Source organism: Otolemur garnettii, unplaced genomic scaffold, assembly GCF_000181295.1.
Source record: "Otolemur garnettii isolate 467f Iridium unplaced genomic scaffold, OtoGar3 scaffold00016, whole genome shotgun sequence".
Classification (NCBI taxonomy): domain Eukaryota; kingdom Metazoa; phylum Chordata; class Mammalia; order Primates; family Galagidae; genus Otolemur; species Otolemur garnettii.
Window position 1 is genome coordinate 11,136,938 of NW_003852411.1, and position 22,085 is coordinate 11,159,022.

Below are 22,085 nucleotides of genomic sequence, written 5' to 3' on the forward strand. Positions count from 1 at the left end.
GCTACGTGGAATCACCTTATGGTATAAACATATCTTAGACTTGGAAAGTGCTTGTCAGTGGGCTTTTATGTACCTATTTATCATGTACCTGTTTCTAATAGTACTAAGAAAATGTCCAGAAGTAAAGGATTCTCTTTCTGCTTAACCTAGTTGAAGACAGGGTTTATAAAGAACAGGGAATTTTTCTTTTGCATCTCATTTTGCAATGCAAGTTTCCCTTTCCCTAACAGAGGGGCACTGTGGACATTATCGGAGAGAGGCAATGCGTCACTGTGGAGGCAGCATCAGAATTTTTATTTCATCCTCTCATCAGGCAATGAGTACTTGCGGCAGAATGATTTCACTGAGAGAATACAGGTTATGCACCAATAGGTCTGCCCAGAAAGACTGGGTCGCTGTATGACGTAGTAGAAAAAGCTCTGCTGTGAGAGTCATAAGACACAGGCTCCGGTCCTGGGGCTGCCTCACGGGTGTTGTGTCACTTTGAGAAAGGTACTTCATCTTTTGTGGCCTCTGTTTGTTCATCTGTAACACGGGAATAATAACACCCGTTCTGTGATGCAGGATCGTTGAGTGACGCTGTGTGGAGATGCTTTATACGTTTAAAAAAGTTAAATGAATGGAATCTATTAGCGTCGTTAGAAAGCCATCACTTTCTGTAAAGATTTCTGCTGCCTTCTGGGTTTTATAAATGACTTGCAGCAAAGGCTAGGTGTATTTGGAGCTAGTTCCTGAGTGGGAGTGTAGACTCAGCCTTAGAGACCTAGATCATAATAAAAAGGCAAATTTTACCCCAGGGTAATGGTTTGCAAACTGTAACAGGCATTAGAATCACCTGGAAGGCTGGGCCCATCCCCAGAGTTTCTGATTGTGTAGGTCTGGGGTCTGGGGATGTATAATCTGAGAATTTGGATTTCTAATACTTGTCCAGGTGATGCTGACGCTGCTGGTCTGGGGACCACACTTGGAGAACCACTGTACTAGGGCAAACAGGCAGAGCGTCTTCCTTCTGGAACTGAACCAGGCAGTGTGAAGATCCATGTGGGTAAGGAGGTTTGAAGAAAAAAATGGAAAAGATAGACAGAAAAATAGGGATACTGTGCAGATCGGGCAGAACAAAGGGAAAAGTCTCACTCCCTAACAAATGCAAGTAGGGGGAAGTTGCTAGGTGATGGATGAGGGAGCGAGGTGAGTTTCTACTGTAGGCAAAGCCAGGTGAGAGGCAAGTGCACAGAGTGGGAAATATGCATGTTTGGGGAGGCAGAGGAGGTGGAAATTTCTCATTAAGAAGTGGGGCGTGGTGTGCTTGGCACTGGTAGGGAGTGGGAGTGGAGATGGGCTGGGGGATGCCTCCGTGGGTTAAGGGGGACAGGGGAGCTGTGGCAGTGAGGGCTGATTTCAGGACCCTGTGGTTTGGCTTGGTAGTGCAGCACAATAGAAATTGGGAGAAAGGGGGTGGAATTTAGATGTGTGACCTGCCCCGTAGCTCTCTTGCTCTCTGCATTTATCACATCACATCGCACCCAGCAAGACAGGCCCCCTCCTCCTGGCTCATTAGGAGATTTGATTCGGCGTGGCTCCTGCTGTCGGCAGCTGTCTGGGGCAGGATCTTTCTGCTCCCTGCCCTTGTGCAGCAGCCAACCTTCAGCCAGCAGCGGGGCTCATTAGAAGAAGGCCCCTGGACACTGGATTTCCAGCTCTCTGGTGGCTGGAAAGAGTTAATACTTATCTTTGCTGCCCCCTGTACAGCCTCTGGGTGCGGAGGGAGGCAGCTGAGGGCTGTGGGGACTTCTCCCTGAGCTGCAGGCAGAGAAGCTTCAGGTCAGTGAGGCTGAGCTCTGCTCAGGGGCACCTCCTGCATCCTGCCAATGAGGGCGGGTGTGCAGACCGTGCCCGGGAGCCGAGCTGCTGCCCGCTGGGTGTAGGCTGCTTCGGTATTTACTGGATGTGACAAGCAGAGAGAAGAGCTTTCAGCAGGGGCTCTCGCTGCCTGGCTCAAGTGGTGGGAGGTGTGTTGTGCATGCCTGCATGTGTGTGCGTGCGGGTGCACCTGTGTGTTCGTGCACACATGCCCTCCGCCCGCCAAGGATTTGACTGCTAAAAGAAAGGTCTACTTTTTCTGCAGAGCTCCTTAGCCCGCAGCCTCTCTGACCATCCAGTTGGCAAAGACCCGCAGGCCATGAGGACTGGCCAGAGACAGTGAGTATTGCTTTTGCTTTTCTCTTTCCTCTCCGGGGGTCTGTGTGCACCGACTGCATTATCCATATTTAATTAACCTGCCTCTTCATGCATATTGATTGCTTTCTCCCTGCTGAGGCTCTTAGTTTCTCTCCTCCTCTTTATAAATCTTTGCTCTTTGCTTTTAACCTTTGTTTTTTTTCCTTGAGTATCCTCTCTTTCCATCATGTCCCAGTCTGCCCCAGAGTCACCTATGACTTGCTGCCACTTATGAGGGCACATGCACTGAGGGTACAACCACATCCTGGAATTTCCTGGGCTCTGGGTAACCCCTAACTCTCTCCTTCCATAAGTCTGAGGCCAAGTGGGGTAAGAGCCCCAAGTTGCTGGCCTGGTTGGAATGGCTTAGGTGGCTGGAGCCGAGGGTCCTGATGATCCTCATTTAGGGGGGTCTGAGCCTAAGCTAATCGAAGGAGTGGTAGAGGGTCTGAGGATCGATCTGGGCAGTGCTGGATTTGGAAGAGAGAGAGGCAGGCATCTGAACAGCATGGGCCAGCCAGTGTGGGCCGGCAGTGAGATGGGAGGAGTGACAAGGGAGGGACAAAAGGCTGGGTGACCCCCTGCCCCAAATGACCTTGCCTGTGGTCTACATATTTAGCAGTCTCTGGTCCCACTCAGCTCTGGGAAAATAGAAAGCCCTGGGGCCAGATCCCACAGTAAGAGAAAATAAGGCTTAGGTGGCCCAAACTCGATTTACAGACTTACAGGGGTCCTTATAGCCACAAAGGGTTTAGATTTCCTGACTTCTGGGCATGCAGAGGTAAGTGTGGCCAAATATCAAGGAAATATCCCTGCTGCCAGGAAATCCATCCATGGGGATGAACCTTTACACAAAGTCTAACTAACTAATTTTTTTTAACAAAGCGATCTTTTTATTTTACTAATTATAGTGTTATTAGAGAAGCTATTTAAAGAAGTATTTGTGAAATGTTCAGGGTAATATAAAAATAATTTAAAGGGTGTAGCTCACATAGGAGTCTTATCTATCTAAATTAGGTTTCTTTTCAAATGGATTCTATGTTTGGTGTCAGAGTTCCCCGGGGGAACCCTTTATGGATAGGCTGCTCTGCTCATGTGTCTTTCCCTATCAGAGTTCTTCTGTGGGAACAAAGGGTTTGGAGCACTGAGAATGGGACCCTCAGGAGAAGAAGACTATAAGTCAATCAGCCTCAGCCTCAATGTGGCTTCTCCCCCCACCCTCATGTCCTCCCTGCTTTGGGTCAAAAGTGGGCCAGTTCCCCAGACTGAGAAAGGCCATGTGGCCTCCATATGGGTGAGACTGGGTGACTTGCATATTCATTTCTCTAGCCTGTGCCTGCCATCCCTGCACAGGAGCAAGTGACGGTGCCTGACAAGCCTCCCTGGGAGTTACTCCCACCTCCTTCCCACTCCTGCTTTCCCAAGTCTCCACACCCTCTTACTGGGACAGGTGCCTTGGAGCGAGGTGAGACTCAGAGCAGCATCCGATCACATCATTTTGGAGGCAGTACTGATCCCCCCCCACCTCTGCCCCTTGCTGGCTGGTCACTTGGGCCCCACTCTACTAAGAGAAAGAGAGCAGTCATTTTTGGTTTGCCAGGCCCATGCCTCCCCTGAGGCACACGTCCCACTTTATTGGTGGCCAGTGGTTGGGGAAGTGAACACTCCTGACCACCAGCCAGCAGTGTGAAGCCACCCAACAATTTGCTCTTGCACCTTGTCCATCCTTTCTCCCTGGCCCTTGCTAAAGTCAAGCGGACATTTGCGGGGACTGGGGTGTATGTGGGGAGGTGTCACACTGGCAGCCAGCCATCTGAGAGGACATGTAGTACACAGCAAGATGAGAGGTTGGCTCCTCTTACTGCAGATTCTTTGATTTTAGGTGACAGGACGAGAAAGGGTAGATCCCTGAGCCCCGCAATCTTATTTCCTGCCCTGACGTCCCTGCAAACCAGCCCAAGTGTTAACCGTAAGCGGATGCCTGTATGGCTGCCTTACTGATGCCACGCAGGTAACGGATGGATGACCTGTTCTTTGACCCTGCTCCCATCCCCCTTTCTCCACCTGCCTGCCTCTCCTGCTGTCTGAGCCTGTCCAAGCCTTCTCAGCCCATATGTGGGCCACTTGCATCTGTCCCCCAGCCTCCTGCGTGGACTGCACTGTCCTTGCCTGTGTGCTTGCAAAGTTGTGGCCTTGCAAGCAGAACCTGCCTTAGCTTGGAGCCCTCCCATTGAATGGTGAAACATCTTGGCAGAGACTTATGGGGTGGGATGAGAGACTGTGCATGAGCCTGTATGGAGCCCTTTAGGAACCTCTGTGAGTTTACTGGGCTAAGAGTTGTGGAGAGAAGACAGATGAGGAAAAGTCTAGTTTGTTTTGCTACTGTTGTTGTTTTAAATAACCTCAACCTTTGACTCTTGTTTCTGCTCCCATTATTTCAAACTTAACTAAGAAATTTATGACTCAAGGTCTCAGTTAGAAAAATGCATAATAAAACCCATTTTGTTTCAAAGAATATTTTGTTGGAGATGTTTACAAATTATTTAGGAGAATCGCAGTTGTCTTGGTGACAGGTAGCACCCATTACAATGTCCCCAGCTAAACCTTGTTAAATAGTTTCTGTGGATTTGCAGTTTTTGAAAGTCCTCTTAATTGTTCGTTGGGCACAGAACCTGATTGTTTTATGACTAAGGATCCCGAGGCCCCTAATGTTGGGTTCTGGCCTGTGGTGTGGCCTGAGCAGGACCCTTGCTTGAATTTACAGAATATGAGGACTCAAGGGCCCTTAATCAGTTGCTCGCACAGGCTGGGGTCAGGCACCCTGTGATCTGTGAGAGAAAGTGGACACGTAAGATGCTCACTGTCTTAGGACTGACAATGGCTGTAGCCAATATTTGGAAGTGCCATGGGATAGACGTTTCACAACTCGGTCTGCCTGAGATTTAAGGTGGGGGCAGGGGATGCACAGGGCCAGTTTTTTGCAGGAGAAGGATATTTCTGGAAACTTGGATGTTCCAGTGCTGACAGGCTCTTCAGAGATGTGCTTTGGAATACAAATGTTGTCCATCCCTGCCAAATATAATGCCATCCCAGTAGTCATTTGTTGGATAAGATGCCTGTGAACAAAGACGATTACCAGGGATGAAAAGCCATTTGAAGTAAAAGGAAGTGATTGAATTGGATGACCTGTAAGATCTCTGCCCAGCCCTAGGATTTGTGAAAAAGAGGAGAGGAAACTCGGGCTGGAGGAACTTCCTTTCTATGTGGAGAATGCTATCTTCTAGGGCTATTTCTTTGGCAAAATATGCAATTTTGGGCCAAAATCTGAGGCGCTTCCCTTGTGTAAGTCACTCTTAGGTCCTGACCTGATTATAGTAGAACCTTTTCACATACCTTTGCCCTCACCATGGAGGAGTTGCCCTGGTTAAAGGTCAGGGGCCAACCGAGTTATTGTGTCAAGGGCCAGAGTGTAAATATTTTTAGCTTTATGGGCCATATTGTTTGTGTTGCAACTACCCAACTTTACCCTTGCAGTTGAAAGCAGCTTTGGACATAATGTAAGCAAATAGTGTTGTTGTGTTCCAATAAAACATTAGTTATATAAACAGGCCCGCTTGTGGGGCCGTAGTTTGTCAATTCCTGGTTAAAGATAAACAGAGATGAATGTTGGGAGGCAGGAATGTAATTTTTCATTGGCGCCTCCAAAACAGATGAGTATTTGAAATGCCTAATGTCATTGTATGGGTCCTTTGGCAAGTAAAAAAAAAGAATGCGAGACATTTGAATATGCATGTTAAAAATTTATGCTTACTGACATACGCCATAATATAAATGGGAATACAAGCGCTTCATTAAGCAAGTATACTATGTAAGAAATGACAAAGGGGACATTGGTTGGTAAAGTCATGGAGATTGCACCAGTTGCTGTTCTCCTCACCTGCAGGCATCGATTCTTGCAGGTCCATAGTCATTCACGTATATAACCCGATTTGTGGGACCAAGGGGAGAGCCTCGGTCGGACGACCCTTCCTTGAGGCCCCGTACTTTGTCTGTGCTCTGAGGCTCTCTGATATGCCCTGCCCTCTGCCAGCATCCCTCTGCTCTCCGCGTGGGTACTCCTTCTGTGGTTTTGCAGTCAGGAGCTGCTGCTGCTGCTGCTGTTACCTAGCCCTCCTTGTGGGAAAGCAAAATGTAGATTATTATTTTGTTATCATTGCATTTTCATTCCCTACAGACAATCCTAATTTAGAAATTCTTCCAAGCTAACGACCTTCACTGACTTACCACCAACTTGCTGTGTCAGCTTTAAAAAGCACTAAGCCTCTAGGGTCGGGTAGGGTGCCTATGACTGTTCCAGTAGCCATGAGCCTGCAGGTGTTTTCTCCTTGTTCACGAAGCCTTCAGGGAGGAGGAGTGGGGGCATCGCTGGCTCTTGCAGCAGCAGCTCCAGGGGCTCCGTGTAGAACTGACAGCTCTGATCATGACAGTTTCTCTGTCCTTCTACCCTGTGCTTGTTGCAGGAACAAAGGGATGAGGACTCGACTGGGATGCCTGTCTCACAAGTCAGACTCGTGTAGTGATTTCACAGCTATTCTTCCCGACAAACCCAACCGTGCTCTCAAGTGAGTAGTTTGGCTGCATGGCATCCCCAGGGTGCCCGCAGTAGGGTGCCCGCTGAGGCTGTATAACTCTGGCTTCTCTAGTGAGCTGCTGACCAGATGAGCCACAGGACAATAAATCCCTGCCTCCTGGCAAGTCCTCTTACTATCCCTGAAACCGGGCAATAGGAATGTTTATGTTCCTCTTCAAAACAGGTAGCTTAGTGATCTCCAAATGGGAAGCCTCCTTTTCTTCCTGAGAAAGCCGTATCATCCATCACACATAAAGCCGTGGGTGGTGAAGGATACTTCTTGGTTCTATTTCGTTGTCACTCTGAGCTCCCAATTTGGAAATAACATTCAAACTTCACTCTAAAAATATGCTTAGGTTCAGATAATCTGGATTTGGCACCCACTCTGTATTAAATGTCCCAGACATTACCTCATTCAACCCCCACACAGCTCTGTAGTGGGCATCACTGTCCCCACTGTAGAGGTGCAGAAATCAAGGTGACAAGAAAGAATGGAGTCGGGAGCTGAGCCTAGTTTTCTGACTTCAAGACTGGTTTCTTTCCATTGTTACTTTGACATCGTTAAATCATGCATTTAGCTTTGTTCTTTAGACTGAAAGCCAAGAGTTTAGTCAATTCCCTGAATTTCAGTCCTGCAGTATTCTCACGTGACTTAAGAATGTAAACATTTACAGCGACAGAATTGCAGGGATCCAGATATGGTCCTCATTCGCTCCCAACTGTTCCAATTTGTTCTCCTGAGCAAATCTCAGTGGTCATTGAGGGTAAGGAGGTCATTTCAGAAATAGTCAAGAGAGATGTTTCTTCTTTTCCAGGAGACTATCCACAGAAGAAGCTACGAGGTGGGCAGACTCCTTTGACGTGCTTCTCTCCCACAAGTGTAAGTAGGATTCAGGTCACATCATGGCATGGGAAATCACCCATTTAGTAAAAGATGTACCCAGTGCCTACCATGATCCAGGTACTGTGCTGAATGTCCGAGACCTCTGTGGGTCTTGCCTTCACGGAGCCTCCTGTGTAGAGGAGTGTAGAGATAAGAAAATGGATAATTTTAATGCTTTTGAATGCGACCCTTCTTTTCTGGGTTCCAAGCATGCTCCCAAGTAGCCCTCACATTCTGGGGCTGCGGAATGATAGGCTCAATTGTGAATGAGAGCCTCTGTGTTCCAGCCCAGAGCTTGTGTATGAAATAGGACTTCCTCATCCCAAGTCACTGGAGAGTCTTTTGCTATGTGTCAGTCAAATGACTCGTCCGTGCATTTTATTATTCACTTGAGTTGAGAGAGTTTCAGGTTTTCTTGTTGCTTTTTATGTTGAAGGTTTACGACTCTAGCTACTTTGCATCCCCAAACTTCTGCCTGGGTATGAATTTGCTAGAACACCACTTGTGTCGTTCCTCCTCTTCCATTTCCATTGCCTTATCTGTAATGCCTTTTGCTCTCCATGAAATAGTTACGTGTATTGTGGTGTGAAGGAGGCAATGTGGTGTCATCCAGATTTTCCGCTCTTGTTTTTTCCTCCTCATGAACAGGTCAAAATTCTTTGGGCTTTGAAGTCTCAGAGGCATTAAATACATGGGTGGGGTAGAGCAGGGGTGAGGGAGAGAGGGATGTTCTAAAGAGACAGGAAGGTTTCAAATAGACATTTGGTGTACCTCTTAAATATATCATGTCAATTTTAGAAGCTTTAATTGATCTGGAGTAGAAGGGCTGATTTTAGTTCAAAGTATTTTTTTTTGGCCGGGGCCGGGTTTGAACCCACCACCTCCAGTATATGGGCCAGCGCCCTACTCCTTTGAGCCACAGGCGCCGCCCTTTAGTTCAAAGTATTATTCTCGCTTCCTTGGGGGACATAGTTTGGTATAATTGGGTTAAAGGCACAGGGTGGGAATCAGACCTGTATTCACAAATGTCAACCCAACTTCCTTCCTTAGGTAGTTGGGTGGCCTTCATGGACACTCTTGGTCTTCAGAAGATGTCTTTAGCAGTGATTTTGCTTTCAACTTGATGAGCCGTTCCCTCCGACTATATCCCTAACCTTAATAACAAATGCATTTGAATACATTTTAAAATGAAATGCAAAATCTAAGAATAAGCACATATTGTAGCAAGTAATTTCGTGAGACAAATAGTCATTTTAGTATTCTATGGATTGCACTTAGGAAGGAAAATAAGGCAGCACAGTTACAGCATATGTAACATATGGCCATACCCCAAACAGCAAGCTTATGTGGTGAAGTTGCCAAGGTGATGGCATATGTATGACAATATTTAGGATTTGACGGTAAGGCTTTTATTTATTTATTTTTTTTATGAGGCTATTCTGACTTATTTTCTGGAGTCATATTAGGCTAAGCAAGTGTCACTGCCAATTGATGCCTTCTTTTCTGGCTGGATTCGATTCAAGGTCATCTTGAAGTTTGGTTTCTATTTCAGCCTCACAATTGACTCAGTTCAAGTCCCCGAGGCGGTTTCCTCATTCTAAAATCGGGATGAAAATACTGGCTTGCTACTTGTCACCTGCATATGAGCGACTTAATAAGAGGACACCTCGAGAGGATGTTGAGTTTTCTACTCAAAGGTGTTTGGTAAAGATAGGGTAGTTTTTTGTTGTTGTGTTCAAATGATGCGTTCATTTATCAAATGCAAAATAAATGTGCCCTGAGAATAAGGTTGCAAAATTTGCTGCCAGTTCTGAATAGTCAGCCATTTTGGATAGAGTTTATGGTGCTGAAGTTAGTGGCTGGAAGCTTGAGGTACATTTGGATCACTGCAGAGGCAGACCTGAGATTTAAGAGGTTTAATTTTATTTATTTGATTTGATGCCTTTTAGACTGAAGACGCTTGGTTTTGCTTTTGTCAAAGATGCTTTGGGTTTCCAGGAATGCAGTGACACTTTCCTGAGATGAGGATTCTGATAAAGGGTTACAAGCTGACACTAGATTGCTTTTTTGTAAAACTACTGCAGAAAGACGCTTTTTGAATGTTGAAGTTTATGATCCTTGTTGGAGTGTGATGTTCTCTTTTTAATGTCTGTTTAGTCTGGAAACAAAAAGCCCATGGAGTGAATGTCTTTGAGAAGAAAGGGAACTTTATTCAGGGTCACCGGTAGAATTTTAGGCTTTTAGAACTTGGACATTGACTCCCTTGTGACAGCTGCAGAGTAGTCAGAGCCAGGTTACCTTGAATGGTGTTGAAGACTTTCTAAAAGTCTAATTAATTTCGGTTGGTATTATGACTCAATTAGGGCTGATTAAGCTTTTCCAAAGGGATTGCCCGTCTGCTGGTCCCTTAGGAGGGGCAGCGTTTATCAGAGGTGTACAGAGCTTTCAATTAAGACAACAAAATGTCCTAAGAAGTAAAGTGTAGAGAATTCCTGAATAACAAGGCTCCAGAAAAATGTGCATTACTTTAGAATCCACTCCCTGGTCATTCTTCACACCTAGGCAGCTGTCCTTTGTAAGTTTTATATTTTAGAAAATCCACATAATTATTCCCCCCCCTCCATTCTTAATCGATAGTCTCTGCTATCTCTCTCTGTTCTGTTGGGTATTTTAGGCACTCGTTTATTTTTAAAAAGATGTACTGGCTTGACACCTGTGGCTCAAGTGGCTAAGGCGCCAGCCACATACACCTAAGGTGGCGGGTTCGAATCCAGCCCCAGGCCTGCCAAACAACAATGATGGCTACAACCGAAAAAAAAATAGCCAGGCGTTGTGGCAGGTGCCTGTGGTCCCAGCAACTTGGGAGGCGGAGGCAGGAGACTCGCTTGAGCCCAGGAGTTGGAGGTTGCTGTGAGCTATGCCACGGCACTCTACCCAGGGGGACAGCTTGAGGCTCTGTCTCAAAAAAAAAAAAAAAAAAAAAAAGATGTACTGAATGTTCATTGTGTACAAAGCCTATGGTAAGCAGCTGTGTATGTGGAGTGGGTACACAAAGATGAACAAAGCCCAGTCCATCCCTGGTGGAGGATGCAGCCTCCTGAGAAGACAGGCATGGATGCAAATAGCATAAGAGGCGATACGGTGTGCTGCCTATGCACTAGGTAATGCCTCTGGAAAAGCTTACGATTTCCAATAGAATTCTGACATTCAGTGCTCTTCTTATGTTGTACCTTGTCAATATTAGAAGCCTTAAGTGAGCTGGGAGCAGAAGAGCTGCTTTGGTTTAGAGCGTTTAATCAAGGAACGTGTTTTGAACAATTAGGTGAAGAGCATTGGCTGGTAGTCAAATCAGTGTTCTGGATTTTGACTCAGCTCTGCTACTGGATAGCTGGATGATCTGTATGGAATGCCTCAGTCTCTTGGAAAATCTATTTCCTCATCTGTACAATGAAAGATCTGGAGTAAAATATACTGGAAGCTGGACCTAGTTCTACCCCCTTGTTCTAGAATGCTATCTGTAGCAAATACCATGGCTGGGCAAGAACCAGTCACCTACGGCAGGTGGTTTGACTCAGGGCTGCCTGCAGGGTTATGTAAAACAGCTTCAAAGCCCAACCGGCTCCAGCAGCCAGAAGAGGGGCTGAAGTATCTGTATTGTAAGGCTTTTCCCCTTCTTGGCAGGGTGCCTTCTCAACAGACCACACATGGGCTCAAATCTGAGGCAAATAGAAAGCAACTTTGCTATTTTTTAAACCTTAGAATTCAAAAAATCTGGAAGGCAAATATTTGGAGCAGTTTTATTTCCAATCATATTTGGTTACAATCTCAGTACAAAGTGAGAGGATTACCCACAGAGGTATGGGCAGTAACTACTTGCTAAGTTGTTTTGTTTTGTTTTTTTAAACAAATGAACAATGAAATTAAAATTGCTGATGGCTTCATTAAATAGGGAAGGATTTCTAATGTGTGTTAATTTGGCAACTTTTTCCTTTCTGTTCATCCAGTAACAATTAGAGTTGGTGTCTGTGAGTTGGACATGTAATCTGCCCTTGAGGATGTGTGCGTGTGTGTGCGTGCGCACGTGCTCACATGGGCACAAACAGGAGTCTTTCTGAAAGTGAAAGCTCCTAGTTTGTGGAAGATCTTTTCTGACAGGTAGCTGGAGAGCAGGCTCAAAATTGTGCGTTGTTGTCTTTATTCCTCATGGGGTTCAGACATATTCTTGTTATTTGTCCAGGTTTTTGTAGAATGTAGAGTCCTGAGTCAATTCTCTCTTCTTTCCTCTCTCTCTCTCTCTTTTTTTAGAACATGAAAGTCCAATTCACTTCCGTGTTAAGGTGAAATGAGACCAAGCACCTCACTCAGCCTTGTTCCGTGGTTTGCACGGAGCGGGGAGGGATTGTGCTAATCTGTCTCTGCCAGGCCCAGGGAATGCTAGGTTAGTGGCATGGTACAATTGAGAGCTTTCTGCATTTGCAGAGTTATTATCTATGTCTGAGAGAAGGAGACCAATAAAGAAGCTTTTAGTTTTTAAAAATTAGCCCCTGTGAGTTAATGGTTGAGATATATAAAAATATAATGACCTGGCCACACGGCATCCAAGCAGGAAGCCCAACACACACCCAGGAATAAACAAATATTAAAATTATCAGCTCATGAAATTCTTAGATTGTTCACCTAAATGGCCTGTAGTCAGGCTTCCACTTCCTGCAATTGCCCTCCTCACATCCCTCTCCAAGCCAAAAGGTTCTAGAACAGTGTAAGCCAAAGTGTGATTCAAGGAAGGCAGCACCAGCATCTGCTGGGAGCTCATAAGAAATGAGGACTTTGGGGTCTTGTTTCAGACTTATTGAGTCAGAATCTGGGGAGTGGGGTGTACGAGCCCTCCAGGAATGCTTATGCACGTGGAAGCTTGAGAAGCGCTGTTCTCAAACACAAGTCAGTAAAACCATGAATCTGGAGCATCTTGGTGGGACAGGTGGCCGTGCTTTCCAAGAAACCACTGAAGACTATCTCTTGGGGCCAGGTGCGACGGCTCATGCCTGTAATCCTAGTGCTCTGGAGGCTGAGGAGGGAAGCTCTCTTGAGCTCAGCAGTTTGAGACCAGCCTGAACAGGAGTGAGACCTGGATTCTACTTAAAATAGAAAAATTAGTTGGGGTATTGTGGCAGGCACTTGTAGTCCCAGGTACTTGGAGTCCCAGATACTTGGGGAGCTGAGGCAGAAACATCACTTGAACCTAGGAGTGTGAGGGTACAGTGAGCTAGGCAGACATCATGGCACTCTAGCCTGGGGGACAGAGTAAGCCTCTGTCTCAAAAAAAGATAAGACTGTTTCTTGGATTGCACTTTCCAAAATTCTCAGGCAGCACCTCTTTTTAATGGTGCATGGGACATCACAGGTTCCACGTATGGAGGGTGGAGGGCTCCACAGTAAATAAATACGACAGATGTGCTTTCTGCATGAATTAAGGATAAGAGAAACAGATATGTGAGGCAGAGAGGGGTGGAAAAGAAGCCTCTGCCCCCTTGCCCTCATTCCCACATGGCTGTAATTATTATTTGGATCCTAGAATGCAGGTGCACTTGGCCTTTATAGAAGGAATGCCTTGAAGATATTAGCCAATTGCTAAAAGCTTGTCAAAAATGGTCTAAATGAAAGCAATTGGACAAGCTTCCAACCCGTTCTGTCATTAACCAGGCGTGCAACCTTAGGCAGCTTTCTTAACCTCTGTAAGCCTCACTTTGCTTATCTGTAAAAGGGGCTGATAAGACTTACCTTGTACGGTTGTGAGAATTCAACATGGTTAAGATTCTGAAATCTGAAACACAATGACTTATATATAAAGGGGCACAGTAAAGGATAGCTGCTTTTAATTATTCTTGCTATAATACAACATTAGCTTCATTAGGGAAACATGCCTTTTGTGCCTTTTATATCTCAGAGATGGTGTCAGCTCCTCAGTCCCACAGACAGCTTGAGTTTGTGGTTTGGGGATAGTGTTAGAATCACCAATGGTTCTTATTCAAATTCCTTAACACCTCACCCTCTTTGCCTCAAGAGCGTTTGGCATCCCTTCCTCCTACCTCCTACTTTCCCCTGATGTATGTGAGGGAATCCTGCCAGGGATGTCGTTTTTTTAAAAGACCAAGAGGTAAATTTCGTGTTTCCTCTAGTATTCCCGTATCAAACCAGCTAGACCTATATTTCTAGATATTTCATTTTTGTAACCCTTTAGGCTGGTGTACATGAGGTTGTATAATACTTCTCCTGTACTGAAGGAGTCCTTTGCAAATGCTAAACGTTCACCTTTTTAGGGGAACATCTCCTTTGTCTCCCCCTTAATAGAAGGAAAACTCCTTGCCAATTTCTTATAATAGCTGCAGTTACAGGCTCTTCCTTGTTTTTTTCTGATTACTTGGCTCAGCTTCTGCTGGATAAAATATGAAAGGACATTGGAATAGGAGTTGTAAGACCCAGGCTCCCTTTACTCTTCTGCTGGCATATCCTGGGGGAGGGAGGGAGAATCACGTCTTTTCTAGCTCAAAGACTTTAAGAACCGTCAAGTCCTACTACAATTATAATTTATTATCTGGCTATGTAAATACTAACAAAGTAGAGATCACTGAAGGAAATTACATTCTTCACCAGCCTGAAGTATAATTAGCATACCAGTTGCTTGCCAATAAAATGTCATAACTGAAAATAATTTGTTCTCTAAGTAATCTCCTTACCTAAATTTTATTTGGCCCTGGTTTATGTGTTTAAAAACATTTGTTTTATAGATAACACAAAAGAAAGGCTCTGATGCTGATGCTATTCTCATCACAAATTTCAAAGCAGTGGCTTGGTTCTGACTCAAAGAGATTTTTGACTTCACCATTAGTATTCGTATCCTGGATTTTATAAATGTATTTTCCTTTCTTATCCTTTCTCTGGCCTTGGAACTCATTCATCACTTTCTTTTCTCCAGTTGATCAGGGACAAAAGAGGACTCTGGTCTTTGGAACAACACTTTGGTAAACAGAGAGCTTCAGTTTTTTTTTTCTTGTATTTTTTATTCTTATATATTTCTGCATGAGAACTGAACTAGGCTCAAGCCCACCCCTGAAGCCAGTTTAATCAGGGCTTCTGGACCCCGAACTGTTACCTAAGCCCCACTCCCCGCTGCACCAGCTGCACTGCTCATTCATAGTGACCCAGTTTCTATTCTTATGCAATCACCCTGCCTCCAAGAACCAGGGGGAGAAAGCCAGCCGCAGGCAGGCAGCTCAAGCAGCCAAGGCCACAGTGTGTTCTTGGAGATTCTGTGGATGATCAGGAGGATGCCAATATTTTGCTCACTGTTCCAGGAATTTTGGACACAAGCCTTTTCCTTCCTGCCACTAGATGGGCACCAATCTCAAAACATTTGTGATGTTTTCAGCACCTGAACTCCTTAAGGGTCACACAGAGAAAATCAAAAGGAAATGACAAAGGGCAAATCCTTCTGTTTCCCTCCCATTTTCCGAGACTATTCCCCATACAACTGCCTTTAAGTCAACAGGATAGTTTTTAGTATTGTAATGACTTAAGCCACAAAGGACAGAAATAATGAATGGTCACAGACATGGTGTGAGCCCTCACCATCTATATGTCAGGTTGTTAACCATGTGTGAACCACATCCCCACAGCCCTATGGAGCAGGGGTTGTCAGGAACTGCATTTTACAGATGAGAGAACTGAGGCACAAATTGGTTAAGCCTCTTGTTCAAGGTCACAGTTAGCTGGTGTGCATCAGAGCCAGGACACAATCCCAGGCAGAATTGCTGTGGGGTCAGAGACAAGTCACAGTTTCCAGCTGCCTGAAATCTGTGGGGGATTGTCCAGAGGGAACTCTAGCTCCTGGGGCAGAGGGGAGTGAGCAGAGTGTGGGGTGCCTGGGGTCCTGGCAGAGGAAGCCCAGCTATCGAAATGCATCTCACCCTGAGAGAAGCTAGGTGATGCTGGTGAGTCTTTTGGAGATAAACTCGCATTTTGAACCAATTGCTATTTGTTGACAAGCAGGAGGAAGGAAAGGGTCCTGATTTTGGGGGGGATGGAAGGAGGGAGAGAAAAAAGAGAGTAGAAGAAAAAGGAGAGGTGTAAGGAGGGGTAAGGAGACATGGGGAAGGCCCAGGGAGAGGCAGAGGAAAAGCTTGCAGGGAGGAGACGGGAGGCAAGAGGAGAAACAGTCTGGAGCTGGCTCTAGACCCCTGCCATTTGTTTGCTGGGTCACATGAAGGGGAAAGGTGGGCCAGGTTGGGAGGGGCCAGTGGTCCGTCTATGGAAGCCTGTGCTGCTGCCATCTGCTCTGGGCAAGAGGAGGGGCCCCGCCCCGCCCACCTTCTCACTTCCATTGTTCAGGGTGCAGTTTCTCTTTGCACAGTGACCCCTCCATGGCCTCCCTTGCCCGGTGCCAGCCCTGGGAATAAGAACAGGCTTAGGGAAGGCTGGGACAGGGAGCAGCGGGTATAGAAAGTGGGCGAGCAGGGGAGGAGGGCTGCTGGCAGGTGCAGGCTTTGCGAGCCTTTGTGATCTTTGTCTGTCAGGGCATTGCTGCAATCTGTTCCCTGCTGTGTCTCAGGTCCAGACCCTCCCAGAAAGGGCCCAGGAGAGTAAGGCCATTCTCTCATCCTTCCCCATCTCTCAAGCGCTTCCCCTGAAATCCCTGGCAACTTCCAAGTGCCATGTTTTGTTTTGGTTCCCCTCCCACTGCCCGCTAGCCCTCCCTGGAAATGCAGGCTACTGTATTTTGGGCTGAGGTTGCCTGAGAGAACCCGTGTTCACTCAGCCATGCTTTGTCACAGTGTCCCTGGGCCACCGGTGGGAAAGATGCCTTTCTGTTCTGTGAGGCACCACGGCATGTTGGGGAGAGCACTGCAGCTCTTTCTAAATGAAAGAACAGAGACAGGGCAGGCTGTCAGGGCTGTTTAGGCAAATTCCAGATTACTGGTGACCTCAGTTCTCACCACAGAGAAGGTGATGGCAGGTGCTCTCCTGCTGGAGAATCTCCAGGTCTGTGAGCCAAAGGGTAGCTTGTGTGCCATGTGTTTGCCTGATTTGGGGTTATTTTCGATCTATTTTCCTTTGGAGGAAGTGATAATCTGAGCACAGGCAACCACCACCAGAGGAGAGACAGACAGGGTGGGCTCCAGGGTCATGCAGATGTGTGTGCAAATCCTCCTCCTACCTTTTTCTGCTAAGTGACCACAGGCCATTAAACTCCCCACGTCTCTCTTCCACTATTTGTAGAACACACTTCCCCATAAGCTACCATTTATCAGTTGCTTATTGTGAGCTCTGGGCACTTGTATGTGGCTTGCCTTGTTTACTCCTCACAACAGTCCAATGCAGCAAGTCCTGCTGTTATTCATGTATCCCATTTTACAGATGAGAAGACTCAGGCTTAGAGATGTTAAGACACTTTTCTGAGGTCATGCAGGACTCAAACATAGGCTGTCTGACTCTAGTACCTCTATGTTCTTACCAGGTTGATGTAAAGATTAAATGAGTTAATGTGTGAAAACTGGCCAGCACAGAACGTGGCCTGGAGTAAGTCCTCCATGTGTGACAGTGTTGAGGTTAGTGAGGAGAAGGACGGTCTGCTGAGGGCTGTGTCTCATGGGGACGGATCTAAATCGCCGTGGGGCACACAGCAGAGTGTGCAAGTGCATCAGATCCAGTCCGCTCTCCTTACAGAAAAGGGGGCTGGGACCAATGGAGTGAGTGTGTTATCCAAGGTCATAGTTAATTAAAGGCCTGGCTCTGATCAGGATTGATGCTCCCAATTGGGACATATGATGCTTTCTCCCAGCGGCCAGACAAGGTAGAGCTGGCTGTGAGTTCAGCACACATCTTACTCCAAATCCCCATCCCTGCTGAACCAGCCTCAGTTGCATACAACGTAACTCAAACTCTCCTGCCCATGCCTGCAGGCTTCTATATTATTGTTCTATGTTCAGATAGCCCTCCCTCTTCCTTGACGCTGTTCCCATTTTCTCTCCACTCCACCTGTTGCTGTCATTTATTGAAATGTCACCATCCTTGTTTGTCCTACAATGGGAGTCCTCTCTCTCCACAGGCCTTTGTGGGCCACCATCATGCTAAGCTGGGGACTGGACATGCATGAGCCCACTGGCTGCGTAGTTTGACGTCCTTGCCACTTGCTAACTGTGTGACCCGGGGGGAGTTATTTAACACCTTTAAGCTTTCTTCTTTTCTACAAAGCATTGACCACATCAAGACCTATGTGATAGATTAGCTATGAAGAGAAAGTGCCATAAGGTTTATGAAGCATTTGGCACAGTGCCTGGGCCCCAAATAAGTGCTCCCTAAATGCTTGAGGTGGTTATTTTAAAATTCCTTCTCTGTCTCAACTTCTTCTTTTTTTAACCTTCTGCTTATCCCTTTCCGCTTCCTCTATGTCTCACCTGCCAGTTCCCAAGACCTTTCTGTTCTCCAGATTCAAGATTCATTTAGTAGAGATGAGGACTCACTCTTGCTAGGCTGGTCTCCAACTCCCACTCCTGAGCTCAAGGGATCCTCCCTCCTTGGCCTCCCTGAGTGCTAGGATTATAGGTGTGAGCCACCGTGCCTGGCCTCCTTTGCTTCTTTTATCTCTCTCTTCCCCCGTCCTCCCCCTTCTTCTTCCTGCAAACATATCTGGAAAGATCTTGCTTTGGAGTCGTATGGACCTGGTTGGGAATCTAGGCTCTACTCTTGTCAGCTGTGAAATTAGGCAATTTATTCAACTGCTCTAAGCTTTATTTTCTTCTATGGAAAACGGGAGTGATACTATCTATGGATCAACATGGTTGTGAAAATTAATTGTAAAATCCTGAGCAAAAAGCGTGGCATATAGTAAATAAATAAAATTCGAGGCCACAAATCCTAAATAGAAGTATAAACAAAACTCGACTTCCCCAGGTCCTACCACCTTCTCCAGCTAAGACAGACAGGAACTCCTTCTACTTCCTGCCTAAAACTAGAAACTCCGCATTCACACCCAGCCTAGCTTCTCGCTCATCATCATCCTTCTATTCTCAGGCCTATTTCTTCTGCCTTCCTGGGGGCAACATTTTGTTAATTAACCTCTTTTTTCCTTTAACTTCAACTCCTGCTGCTCAACAACTTTTGTTTTTTTGTTTTCTGCTTTTTTTTTTTTTTTTGAGACAGAGTCTCACTTTGTCACCCTTGGTAGAGTGCTGTGGCGTCATAGCTCACAGCAACCTCAAACTCTGGGTCTCAAGTGATTCTTTTACCCCAGCCTCCGGAGTAACTAGGACTGCAGATGCCCGCAACAATGCTGGGCTATTTTTTTTAAAGACGAAGTGTCATTCTGGCTCAGGCTGGTCTTGAACCTGTGACCTAGGGCAATCCACCCGCCTCAGTCTTCCAAGTGCTGGGATTACAGGCGTGAGCCACGGTGCCCAGCTCAACAAGACTTTTCTGATCAGATCCACAGCTCAACATACTCAAGGCTGTCTTTAAAAAGTCTCTTTCCAGACCTCATGTTTCCTTCCAGCTTTGCTGTCTGATCTCTCTACTTCCTTCTCTACACATTTCTCGTAAGAGTCATCTGAATGAACTGTTTCTACCTCCTCCCCTCTCATGCCCCACCATCTGGAGGCCCCCCTCACACCTCTAGAACCAGTCCTGCCCATGATCACTGAATCTAGTGGCCCTTCTCTGACGGCACCTGTCACTAGACACAGTGGCCACTTCCTCCTCCTGGAAGTGTCCTCTATCTGGCCTTCTGTGGTGCTGTGTCATCCTTCTGTCTCTCGGCCTATTTGCAGGCCTCTTAGTGTATGCCTGGGCTGTAAGTTGGCCTGTTTTTAGCTGTGTTGTTATTAAACACCAGGCTTCCTATTTTTGATTACTCAAGTGAACTTCCTCACTTCTAGACATTTATGTGTATGCCTCCCTCTTCCTCAAATTCTCCTCTCCGTTCCCCCTTCCTCCTCTTGCTTAGTTTCCTGTGCCTCAACGTCCCATTGTAGCTTAGACGCCTCTTCCCCCCACACGTCTTGCCTTCCTTCCTCGGGGCTGGCTGGGGTCGGCCCTCTGGGTCCTCTTGTAACTCCCCATACTCTCCCTAATCTTATAATTTATCACACTACATCGTAATTATCATCATGCTTTCTTGGCTTAAACTGCCCCCTTTGATAGCATGTTCTGTGAGATGACAATTGTGCCTGCTCTTTAGCGCCTGGCCAAGCCTGGGTCACATAATGGGTGAAGGAAGGAATGAATGAATGAAGATGGCATTATTACTATGTCCGATTGGGCATTCGTATAATTATATTATTTTTAATGCTACATGTGATTAGGTGGGTGAGGTCAGGCAGGTCACTCTTCTTAGCATCAGTGTTCTCATCTATGAACTGGGGAGAAGTGAAGCAAGTAAGACAGCAGTCCTGAGAGCGTTTTTGCAGCTGGGATCTAGACCAAAAGCGAGGTCTGTACCTTGTCCAGCATGGAGTCAGATGCAGAGTTCCCTTAGCAAGGTTAAATTTACCAACATCAGCAAGAAAGGCAGAAAAGTAATTTTTTTTTTGAGTACCTACAACCACATTGAACTTGTTCATAAGCACCTGTTTTTGTTTAGTAAAGAACTAAACAAAATCCAACACAAACAACAGACTTAAACTTTCCCATTCCAGGAATTTAGTTTTTTCTGGTTTAAAAACAACAACAGGCTTTTCTGAATTACTCTTCTAAGTCACTTCCTATTCAGTGATTTTCAACTGGTGTGCTGTGAGAGTATCTTAGGTGTGCAGTGACAGTTTCTGTAGACCATTGATTAAATTATTTTCAAAAGAAGTTCAAAGCATAGTAAGTATATTCTTTTTACTCTTTTTTGATCAACATAATTTAAGTGTGCCGTGGAAGTTTAACTATAGGTTCAATTATGCTATGAGAGAAAAATGGCTGACAGTGTCCTAGTTAATCTTTTAGATAAATGCACAGTTTTTTAGGGTCCTCCTGACTCCCTTTCCCTCTGGTGGAAAGTATGTTAAGATGGAGACGGGAAGAACAAACCTCTGTCCTGCAGGCCTCAGGTATTCCCTGTGCCCACTGATAGGGTGACGTGTGGGATGGTCATTGCTCAGAGCTACCCCTTGCTGAACCAGCCCCTCCTCGGTTGTCAAGGGCGCTGGGTCTCCTACAAGGAGAAAGTTTCCTACACAAGCACTGAGGCTTCCACAGCTTCAGCTGTTTTTCCCTCCAACCCCAGCCCGTAGCCTCTGGTAGGGGTCCCCCCACTGCCATACTGGGGTACAGATGGTGGGGAATGAGAGGGGAGGAAGTAGAAACAGTTCATATAGATAACTCCTGCAAGAAATGTGTAGAGAAGGAAGTAGAGCGATCAGACGGCAAAGCTGGAAAGAAACATGAGGTCAGGAAAGAGACTTTTTAAAGACAGCCTTGAGTATGTTGAACTGTGGATCTGATCAGGAAAGACTTGTTGAGCAGCAGGAGTTGAAGTTAAAGGAAAAAAGAGGTTAATTAACAAAATGTTGCGCCCAGGAAGGCAGAAGAAATAGGCCTGAGAATGGAAGGATGATGGTGAGCGAGAAGCAAGGCTGGGTGTGAATGCGGAGAAGTTTCTAGTTTTAGGCAGGAAGTAGAAGGAGTTCCTGTCTGTCTTAGCTGGAGAAGGTGGTACCGGTAGGACCTGGGGAAGTCGAGTTTTGTTATACTTCTATTTAGGACTTGTGTCCGGGAATTTTACTTATTTGCCATATACCATACTTTTTGCTCAGGACTTCACAAAATCTTGAGGCCGTGGTCCTCTCCTGGTATACATACCCCTTTCTAATTTGAGTTCCTATAGAGCCCATGGAGACCTCTGGATTCCCTCCATGGAGGACTTGGAGGGTACAGGATGAGCGAGGAGTGGCAAAGAGAATATCCACAGGGGGTTTAACGGGCAAGGATTTTATGATTTGCTCTCAGATGTACCCTCAAACCTTGAACAGTACAGGCAGTCCCTGACTTACTATGCTTCAACTTAACAACGTTCCAACTTTATGGTGATATGAAAATGATATGCACTCCCTAGAAACTGCACTTTGAATTTTGAATTTGGATCTTTTCCCAGGCTAGCAATATGTGGCACGATAGATACTCATGATGGTAGGCCAAATAATCTAACATAAATCCTGTTTTATAATGAGTGTCGAGTATCTTGTGTAATTTATTGAATACTGTACTAAAAGTATTCTGAGGACATTTAAGGTAGGCTTGGCTCACCCATGATGTTCAGTAGATTAGGAGTGTGAAATGCATTTTTGACTTAACAATATTTTCAACTTAAGATGGGTTCAT

At 45.9% G+C, this 22,085-nt stretch overlaps 1 protein-coding gene across 3 annotated transcripts in view; it reads left to right on the plus strand.

Annotated features, from left to right (window-relative positions):
• Window positions 1-955: 955 nt before the first annotated feature.
• RGS8 (regulator of G protein signaling 8) overlaps window positions 956-22,085 on the plus strand; it is a 26,205-nt gene continuing 5,075 nt past the window's right edge. The window contains exons 1-5 of one of the 3 annotated variants that reach the window (XM_003785643.2): window positions 956-1,045; window positions 2,126-2,199; window positions 4,100-4,228; window positions 6,738-6,839; window positions 7,663-7,727. In XM_003785643.2, the coding sequence (XP_003785691.1) occupies window positions 4,203-4,228; window positions 6,738-6,839; window positions 7,663-7,727 (193 nt within the window). In that variant the 5' untranslated portion in view covers window positions 956-1,045; window positions 2,126-2,199; window positions 4,100-4,202. Of the gene's footprint in view, window positions 1,046-1,928; window positions 2,010-2,125; window positions 2,200-4,099; window positions 4,229-6,737; window positions 6,840-7,662; window positions 7,728-22,085 lie in introns of those variants that run through there. The other 2 variants (XM_003785644.1, XM_003785645.2) reach the window with 2 other exon arrangements.